At 33.4% G+C, this 10806-nt stretch overlaps 2 protein-coding genes across 2 annotated transcripts; one reads left to right on the top strand and one right to left on the bottom strand.

The window, feature by feature from the left end:
- The first annotated feature begins 160 nt into the window (after positions 1–160).
- Positions 161–5019, top strand: flfl (serine/threonine-protein phosphatase 4 regulatory subunit 3 flfl). Its single transcript, XM_033333019.2, has 5 exons — positions 161–1393; positions 1558–3156; positions 3236–3387; positions 3468–3870; positions 3972–5019. The coding sequence occupies exons 1-5, from the start codon at positions 1196–1198 to the stop codon at positions 4056–4058; spliced, it is 2439 nt and encodes an 812-aa protein (XP_033188910.1). The 5' UTR covers positions 161–1195; the 3' UTR covers positions 4059–5019.
- A 2859-nt stretch (positions 5020–7878) lies between these two features.
- LOC117156212 (cilia- and flagella-associated protein 36) lies at positions 7879–10703 on the bottom strand. Its single transcript, XM_033333044.2, has 5 exons — positions 10417–10703; positions 9955–10130; positions 9690–9880; positions 9176–9551; positions 7879–9098 (listed from the first exon to the last, which is right to left on the bottom strand). The coding sequence occupies exons 1-5, from the start codon at positions 10523–10525 to the stop codon at positions 8832–8834; spliced, it is 1119 nt and encodes a 372-aa protein (XP_033188935.2). The 5' UTR covers positions 10526–10703; the 3' UTR covers positions 7879–8831.
- Positions 10704–10806: the final 103 nt, after the last annotated feature.

The raw sequence follows: 10806 nt of genomic DNA, 5'->3' as shown, positions 1-10806 counted from the left end.
TTTAATTAATATATCAACAATTTAACATTTCATATTTAATCTTGAATTAGCTTAAGGACAGTTTATATATTGTAATAATGGAGGTAATGTTCATTAAAATACGGTTCTTTCATATTACGCGCTAAAGTCCTTGAGATACACGAGGCGAACCCCGTAGCGCGTTGTTGTGATCTAACATGGCGGAGTGTAGTGTTGTGGCTGCTCAGTGTCTATGTCAATTTTAGAGTGATCTTGCTTAATAAGAAGGAAAGGATTGCAATGGTCGATGATCGCGATATCGAAAGAAATCGAGTAAAGTAATCGTGTACTTATGAGTATTTCTATTACAAGAGGATTGAGTTTAATTTGGGTTTGGTTTCGTCGCGGGAACCGTACACAGCGGTGAGAGAGCACGCAGAGTGCAGTCTTCCCAGCAACAAAATTTTCTCCTGACCTTCTACAGACAACAAGCTGGTCTATCCGAATGACTCAACGAACAATCGAGATTTAATCGCGTTTCTTATACACGACACGTGATAGCGAAAACGTGCACAACGTAAAGTTTTCCCGCGCGTCCTGAGAGGTTTTCTTGGCGCAAGAATCAGGCTTATGCAACGAAGAGCGCATAAACATCTATTACGGTAAACAATCTTATCCCGTCAATCAAACTTGAAGGGATGTGAACTAAATGACAGATCATCATAGCCCGAATTTTATCTTAATAATTTTAGTAACAAAACTCTTAATATTTGTGTAACTTCGTTAAACGAGGTCTTTTATAGAATTAGTGGGAAAAACTAAGAAAGGACATATAGGCTGATGAAGTCTGTAGAAATTGTCAACAATTGTTATTAGAAATGAATAAAGATTCCTTATGGTATATTTGTTAATTAACAATTACTTCATTTGTTTTACCCAAGCTATTTGGAAAAGAAAATAATCTTATGTATGTGAATCGGAACGTTAAAAGAACCATATATATATTTAAAGGTGTCTTTGTCTTGTAAAATTAATGTTGTAATAAAAAGCCTTAATGGGTTACAAAGGAGTAACTGACAGATCGATATATGCAGATTTCAGTGCATTTGTCGATATATCAGAGAGTTGAGAATCATTCATAAATATATCTAAAAAGCCAAAGAGTTGGTGAAATTTAAAGGGATGCAAGGTAGCTGGTGATATTATAAAATAGTGTGTATAAGTTAATTTTTACAATATGACGGACACACGTAGAAGAGTGAAGTTATATGCACTTAATGTTGATAGACAATGGGATGATCGTGGTACAGGTCACGTTTCTTCTTCATATATAGATAGACTAAAAGGAATTTCACTTTTAGTCAGAGCAGAGAGTGATGGTTCAGTTTTGTTGGAAAGTAGAATATTACCTGATACAGCATATCAGAAGCAACAGGTAATGAAATAATGAAATCATTATAAATTTTTAATTCAATATTTATTTAAACAACCTTTTCATGTAACATAATTTTAATTAAGAGTATAGTAAACAATATGTGGAGAATCAATCAAATTATAAAATACAGAAATTATAAAACACTATTTGTTTTTTTATTTCAGGATACTTTAATAGTTTGGTCAGAAGGAGAAAATTTTGATTTAGCCTTAAGTTTTCAAGAAAAGGCTGGCTGTGATGAAATTTGGGAGAAAATATGTCAGGTCCAAGGAAAAGATCCATCTGTTGAAATTACCCAAGATATTGTCGAAGAGTCAGAAGATGAACGGTTTGATGATATGTCTGATGCTGCTCCTCCGATAGAATTGCCTCCGTGTGAGTTAAGTCGACTGGAAGATATCAATGAACTCATAGGAAATTACTTATCTTCACAAACGAGGAAAGATAAATTAGCATTGGCTTTAGAATCAGAAGGCTATATAAAAAAACTATTAAATCTGTTTCATACTTGTGAAGATTTAGAAAACATTGAAGGATTGCATCATTTGTATGACATATTTAAAAATATTTTCCTACTTAATAAGAATACATTGTTTGAAGTTATGTTTAGCGAAGATATCATTTTCGATGTTGTTGGATGTTTGGAATACGAGCCAACATTACCTCAGCCAAAGAGGCATAGAGAATATCTTCGACAGTTAGCCAGATTTAAGCAAGCAATTCCTATTACAAATGCTGAATTATTAGCTAAAATTCACCAGACGTATCGAGTTCAATACATTCAGGATGTAGTTCTACCGACTCCGAGCGTATTCGAAGATAATATGTTAAACACATTGAGTAGCTTTATATTTTTTAATAAGGTCGAGATAGTGACCTTGATACAGGATGATGAGAAATTTCTTACTGAACTATTTCACCAATTAACTGACGAAGCAACATCAGATAGTAAGAGACGAGATCTAGTTCTTTTCTTAAAAGAATTTTGTAACTTTTCTCAGAATCTACAACCACAAGGAAAGGAGGCCTTTTATAAAACTTTAACAGCACTTGGTATTTTACCTGCTCTAGAAATTACTTTGGCAATGAACGATGCCCAAACAAAAACAGCCAGTATAGATATATTGACTTATATTGTGGAATATTCTCCAAGTGTTGTTCGAGATTATACATTGCAACAAATAAATAATACAGAACAGGACCAAATGTTAATAAACGTAATAGTTGCTCAACTCGTTGGCGATAGTGACCCAGAGTTGGGTGGAGCTGTACAATTAGCTGGTGTATTACGCCTGCTCCTTGATCCAGAAAACATGTTGGCTTCCGTTAACAAATCAGAAAAGACTGATTTCTTAAATTACTTCTACAAGAATAGTATTGGAACATTGATAGCGCCATTATTAGCAAACACAATCGGAGAACGACCAGCAAGAGAGGATTATAGAACAGTACAGCTTTTAGGATTGATCTTAGAGTTACTATCATTTTGTGTAGAGCATCATACATACCACATTAAGAATTGCATACTGAATAAAGATCTGCTTAAACGAATACTGGTTTTGATGAAATCAACACACACGTTTTTAGTATTGTGTGCTTTAAGGTTTATGAGAAAAATTGTAGCATTGAAGGATGAATTTTACAATAGATATATCATTAAAGGGAATTTATTTGCGCCTGTATTTGATGCATTTGTGAGAAATAATGGTAGATATAATTTGTTGGATTCTGCTATTCTTGAAATGTTTGAATTTATTAAACTGGTAAGCACGCATGCATACTATAAAGTCTTTTATAAAGTTGTATGTTTTATTTCTGACGCATCGATTAATTTCATTGTAGGAGGATATTAAATCGTTATGTTCGCACGTTGTTGAAAATTTTTCAAAAGAATTGGAAACAATTGATTATGTACAAACATTTAAAGCTTTGAAATTAAGGTATGAACAGCATCAAGACAAGTTAAAGGATCGGGACAGAGCAGCTCTTGACAGGTATATTTCTGTTAACGAACGACATTTATATGAATTAAGAAATTTTTAGTAACATATACTATTTGATTGTGCTTGTTTAGCGTTCCATCCATATTGAGAAATAGTCGATACAGAAGGGACCAGAGACAGTTAGATGAAGAGGAGGAAATGTGGTTCAACGAAGAGGAAGACTTTGATGAGGGTGAGGCGGTCGTACCCGCAGCAGCAGCAGACCTTGTGCCTCCGGCTTCTGCTAAGAAACAGTCATCAACATCAAACTCTGCGCTTAATCCCGCCCTTGCAGATTCTAAAAGTCATCATCAGCAACAGCAGCAACAGCAGTCCGTGTTGAACAACAATACGGCTAACAATAACATTACCTCGCAACAATCACAGATCAATAACACTACAACAACAACAAACGAATCTCCTATTACTTCGGAAATCAATCCAAATTCAACCATTGGCACAGTAGAGAAAGCTGGAACTGCACTATTTAAGAAAGTAATGTCTTGTTTCATTTTTAAGAACATATATCTGTGAAATTATATCCTTAATTTAAAACACATATTTAATAATGCTCTAATGGTAATAACATCTTTTAGGGCTTGGTCGATTATGAAGGAGATTCAGACGAAGAAGAGGAAGATACGGAAGTAACACCATCTCCAAAACGACAAAGATTGTCATAGTAGGCAAACCGGAAGAAAACTGAGGAATTTGTGATTTTTAATTGCTGCTATACCATTTCTAACCCTTCTACTTGCACAGAGAAATCGACCGAGAGAAAAGATCGTACTGTAAACCTTTTTATAACAGATAAAGGACTATACTCTTTAAGTGAATGGACGTAACGAGGATACGTGTTCACAATGTGGTGAAAATGACATACCTCTTTGTGCTTGTGTGTATAAATGTACGAAAGGATCGGTATTGAACGCAGGTGGGTGAAAGGGTCTAAGAAATGGGATATATATAATTAGGATTAAAAGAAAAAAGATGATGAACCAATGCGATATAAAGAAAGAGAGAACTTTCTTTAAATAAGACATGATCATAAAATTGTGGCATAATATTATATGACCACATAAGTGTTAAAAATAATAAGATTTTAACAAGAAATAGTCCATTCCACGTTGTCTGGAAACACCCCACATACTAGAAGAAATTATTTCACGAATAGGCTAAGAAACTCTAGCCAGGCCTAGTGGTTCTTATAAATACAGAGTTTCTAAGCGTGTGCTTAGATTCATGTAATAACTGAAATTGTGACTATACGTCATATTTACATCTATTAAGAAGAAACTTATTATGTAAAAAAAATCACATGTAAAAGTACATGATGTACCGCACAAAAACAACTAAGTGTTTTGTTTTGCCATCCATAAATTTTCTTATTCGTGTGATGGGCAATTAAGACCTGTCCCTAAAGGGGGTCAGACATCATGAAACTTTATCCAATTTAACGGAAATAGTATTTAGTTTGTATATATATGTATATTTGTAACGATTGTAAAACAACCTTTCGTGGGTAAAGCAGACAAAATGCGATTCCTTTACAAATTCAGTTCCCAATTAAGGTTCTTTGAACGAGCTTTTCGGTTGTCAATGTAAGTAGTAGAAATTGTACAATAAACATATTTGATTTGTGTATATTTACCAGTTTGCACTTCATGTCCGCAATTCACTCCTCGATGTAAAAAAAAAGTATATGTGAAAGTGTTTTGCAATCTCGAGTATTAAATATAAACTATGATATAAATTATTCGTAACTAATATGGGTAAGAATAGAAGCTTCGTATTATTGTACTTTGTAAAGAAAAGATAAAAAAAGAGGAATATTAAGTATATATATCTGTGCAAATTTATCCTTGCAAGATTTTATTATGTATAATATTTTCTCTATTGTCTAGTTTCGTCTAAATTATTTTCGATATAAATGTCTCCTTTTGTTTTGTAACAAAAAGAAGGAAAATGCATAATAACGAAGTATTGAAATTATCATCGACACCGATAGAAATCGTGCAAACGATACTCAGTAAAAGATTATTTTTGGCGCGTTAATGTCATATCAAGATGGAAACGGAAGTTGATTGATCTACATCAGCTGCAGATAAGAGTATCTACTTAATTTTTTAACTACTGATACACAACCGAGAATGCTGGTATTATAAGAGTCCGAGCTAACTTCCTTTTTTTGATTTACGTCAATATGAGTCTCCTTAGAACATTTTTTCATTTCCTATTTCGTTTTTTTAACATCTAATATCGTTTCAGAAACGTGTGCCTCCATATCTTGGTTGAGTTAACTCAAACAAAAGAGGAGCAGAAGTATTATAAGCTACTGTATAAATTTTTCACGTTGTTCCCTCACATACCCTGAACAGAGTTTCTAAGACTGCTTTAGACCTGTATATGTATATTGGACATTTTTCGTAAATACCACACATACACGTACCGTTTATGTACACATATACATATATATTAACTTATGATATTAAAAAAAGATGAGGAATCTTAGAAGTTAATTCGATCACGAAAGGCAAGCGAAAAAAACCTGTGAATATCAAATTAGGCAAATTCGCTGGAGCTGAGTGATATACATGTTGTACATAAGAAGAAAAAAAAATGGAAAAAAGAAAAGAGAAGAGTGTAACTTGGATTAACCATGAAATAAGGAAGAGAAAAAGAGAGGGAGAATATGCATGAGAGAGAGAGAGAGAGAGAGAGAGAGTGTATGTGCGTGCGCGCGCGTGAGTGTGTGAGCGAGAGAAAGGATGAGAATGAAATGTAGGAAAAGTTAACAATTAATTAATTAAGAGGATATCGAGTAATGTTATTCTTTATGTGTTTTACATAACATTCGTGATTTATTCGATAATAACAAGGGGCGAGAAAATATGGTAAAGATCTTGCATTGAACGTGCTTTAAAATGGTCTGTAAGTAGGGGGAAGAACACTGAAAAGAAGAACAAAAAATGAATCGATATCTAATTGTAAGTGATACTAGAGTAAACAGTGCGATCGTAAATGCTATGAAAGCTAAATTTCGTACCCACACAGAGACATTAACATGTACACATGTATTTCACATTTGTTCATTGTCATGCGTCGTTCTCATTGCTATTGCTTTTCCTTAATTTAATGTTCATTGTATCCCGGTGCTTCGAGTCGTACATGTATAGCCAAAAGAAAAAAAAAAGAAAAAAAAGAAAAGAAAAAGAAAGAGATGAAATCGTCGAGTGCAAGTTTTGAATTTATATTACATTTCTCAAAGAAACGTGTTATTCAAGTATTCGAAGATTAGGAAAGAAGAAGTTCAATTAATCTTTTTCTCTTTTCTGTATTATTTCAGCTTTCTTTTCTTTTAATATGTACGAGTTAATCGCCCTCCCCCCCCCCCTCATATTTCGCTTTTGCAGTCGGTTTAAAATTTGACGAAATTGATTTTCTCTGAATCAGGAAGAATCACGAAGTCGATTTTTATGGTTATATATGTATATGTATTCATATATATACATATACATATATACACATACAGTTTAATCTAACTGTTGAAAACAGTAAATAGTATGTAAATACTTTTTCTGTGTTTTCTTTCTAATTTGAAGAAAAAAGCAGTGAATCATTTCATGTAAGATCAGCGCCGGCGGAAATCGAGAAATCTTACAATCGTTATAGTTCGATGTAATGTCGTACGATATTACATGATATAAAAATAAAATACCACGTGTTAAGAATATAATACGTTTTAATTATATGTACACATATTACACACACACATACACACACAGTCAGAGGGAGAAACACCTTTTTATATGAGAAGTTATTCGTAAAAAATTAAAAGAAAAAGTCATGCGAAGTAAGAGCAAGCATGAAAGGAAAAATTAACAGAGGAAACTTTGGTTTGATGTGTAGTATGGTAATAGTTGAATGGAAAATTCAGTGGCAAATGAAGATTTTGCATTTTATTCTAGTGAAGTATGAACGACGATTGACTAGATGAGCTAAATAAGATGCGAGCTAAATATAAGTGGCGGAAGACGAATACCGAAAACCACCAATTTCTATATTTTTTAATTGACCACATGTTTCGTAAATTATATTTTAAATTAAGTTTTCGAACGTTAGAAAAGTATATGATGAATTTTGAGTTTTGCATGTACCGCGTTTTCTACTAGAACGAATTTATTTTACGTTTGTTTCAGAAGTGTTGAATTTACTTTATTACGTTATTAATCAAATATTAAATGGAGTTAACATTCGTATTTCGCCACGAAATTATTTTGATCTTTATAATCGGGCAGGTAAAAAGGAGGAAAAAGTAAGAATGACAATTGTGTGTTACATGGAATAGAAGTATGTTGTAGAAATGCGAAGAATATTTAATTAAATAAAACTGAAAATGATATAGAAAGAATTGGTCGATGAACGGAGTCATACTTACCTCATAATCAATGTTTAATCGCAAGGAATAAAATGAAGGAGGGATATTTCTTTGTATGAATGTAATTGTCATTGATTTTTCAGTTCTAATTGTCCAATTGTGATTTATACAATTTGTGCTGTTAGATAATTACATGTAAAACAGATTTTCCAGCGTATTTATACCTATTTTTTCTGAAAGCAATTTTTAAAAACTGTGTGTTACGTTTTTTACGTAAACTTCGCATTCTATTCTCTTTGCATCGATCAAACGAGAAATTTGATGAATTAGTGTATATAAAAGGAATGAAGAAAGAATATCGAAAGATTTACGAATGGAAATCATTTCGTCTATGAAGTGTATGTGAAATATTTAAAAAGTAATTATTCTCTTTTTGTTTTTTTTTATTCATATCACTCGTATCCTCTTAAAGATCTATACAAATTGCTATTACAAGAATCCTATGCTCTTTTTTTTACTTTTTTTCATGTTCCAGATTATGAAATTTCTCTCACGGGTAAAACTAGTGTCGATGATGCATGGTGATCGTGCGAAATTCATCGAACGACTGAGAGAACATAATGCAAGTGACCTTAAGAAGTTGTTTATCATTTTATCGGTATTCACAAGCGAAGATATACTTATACCCAAACTGTAACGATATTCGTCAGACTTATTTAAACAAAAGAAGGAAGAAAAACGATACAGTAAACATTTGGAATTGTATAAAAAAGAAACGACTTATACTATCTTTGTTCTTGTTAAACATACTCATTTAGTCTTATTCTGCTACTAGGTTTGATCATTTTAATTCTTTCAATATGTGTAAACGTTGTATCCATGTAAACTTCTTCGCTATCTTAATACTATAACGTAACGTCTATAAAAAGGAAAGCTGATGCAGCTGTATAAAAGTTCGCTGTGCATGAAATTTATCAGAAAAAAGGGAAAAAAAGAGAAAAAAGAAAGGATAAAATATCAGCATTTTATATGGATAAAACACCGCCGTTCCGATCTCTTTCGTGTTAGAGAATCGTTATTATTGGCTCGTTTGCTTACGCACTACCTCTGCTTGGAGGCGAGCAGCGAGTACTTTACGTACTTGCAATATGGACGGTTCCAGAGGTTCCGGTAATTTTAGTTCTTGTTCTCCTTTGATCGTGGCTTCCGCTACCGATCTCGCGGAACTCGGCCTCGATGGATTCATTTCCAATCGTTGACTTCTTGCTTCTTTCTTCAAAGCTACCAATTTATCGCGTCTGGCTTTCAAATATGCCTGCCTCTTTCTTATGTCTTCTTCTGATATCTAAAATATTAATAAACATCTTAATGAATTTGATTTAATTATTCTTATATATATGGTTAGGTTTTTTTAACGGATACATTTGGTCCTTCTGATTTTGATTCGTCCGTGGACATAGAATCAAGAGGAACCACTTTAGGGAACCTTGGAATATCTGCTTCTTCCTTCTTTTCTTCTTTCTCCTCCTCCTCCTTCTCCTCCTCCTCCTCCTCCTCTTCGTCTTTCTCTTTGATTTTGCTTTCGTCGTCTTCTTCTTTTTCCTCATCTTCTTCCTTTAAAAATGACTGTGTACGATCCCTTTCAGGAGTATTTTCCTCTTGGGACGCTTTTAGAGCTTCTGCTAACAATGCTCGTTCGCTGTTATATTTAGCTGTTAAACGCTTATGTTCTTTGATCAACGAAGTTTCCGACGATATGTTCTTGTCTTCTTCCGAATCATTCTCCAAAACGTGTTTTCTGTACATTTTTCTCTAATTAATTTAAAATTGAAGATCACAGAGAGAGAGAGAGAGAGAGAGAGAGAGAGAGAGATTCGAATATTCAATTTGTTCCTATATATAAATAAAAATGACCAATTACCAGTTATACACTTACTGAATGATTTCTTCCATGACTAAAGGATCTTCATTCAATACACCTGCTTCATACATGAAAGATGCAGGTGTAAGACCATACTTCTGCTCGATCATATTCAAAGCTTGCAATTGAAGCTCTAGATTCTTTTGAATCATCATTCTTTTGAATATCTGGTACTCGTTCGCCGCCCATATTTGCTCGAACAAGTTCTGAAACAAGTATCAAAATTAATATACATTGTATGTGATTTTCTGTCTTGTGTTCAAGAATCTCTTTGACTCGCCTGTTGGAATTGTATAGGCATTTTTGTATACTTATTCACTGTACAAGCGTACTCGAATTGCTCCGGAGTGATCCCCATGTCTTCCATGAAACAACCAAGCAATAAGTCCACCAGATTTTTGTACTCCTGATATATCTTTTGATACTCATCATTTTCCTCGACGTCCGCTTCAAATACTGTAAAAAAAAAAAGAAAAAAAAAGCAAGAAAGAGACAAAATAATGGAACAAAGTATAGCGAACGCTTGTGAGAAAGCAGAAGGTTCGTTTTTACAATTTTTAGTATCGTGCTCGTATTTCGAATAAAAATGACAACTTCTTTTCTTGTAATATCTCGTATAAATTTAGTAGATTTAAAAAAGAAAAAAAAAGAAGAACTTCATCTTAAGGAGCATCGGTCTTAAAGAAGAGATAGAGATTATGGACTACACAGAAAGGTTTATTGCGAAAATATCTCGACTTACTGAGTGACTTCTCTTCGATGAAAGTGATCAGAGGCGCGGACCAAATTGGACCCTGAAGAAAACCAATCAGGGAATCGAAGACCCAAGCGCTGTCGTCTTTGTCGTTCATTCTAACGCGATACGGAGGATTTTTTTTTTACTATCACTAATCGATTCCTTTGGAATTTTCTTCGATTTCGTCGAAACAAAGTTTGTGATACGCATACGTATTATTGGTGTCTCCTTTTAAGCGTAGTCATAGTTACCATACGGCAAAACACTTTACTTTAGACTTGCGCGAACGAACAGAAGCGATATCTAAAATAGATAGAAATCTACACGTTTGAATTTTCTTTATTAAAGAATAACATTTTTACAGGATAGGTATAATATTAATTACATACAAAACAT

Source organism: Bombus vancouverensis, chromosome 14 (genome assembly GCF_051014615.1).
Source record: "Bombus vancouverensis nearcticus chromosome 14, iyBomVanc1_principal, whole genome shotgun sequence".
Lineage (NCBI taxonomy): Eukaryota > Metazoa > Arthropoda > Insecta > Hymenoptera > Apidae > Bombus > Bombus vancouverensis.
The sequence above is the reverse complement of the archived record's forward strand: the minus strand, read 5'-3'. Positions and strand labels throughout refer to the sequence as shown.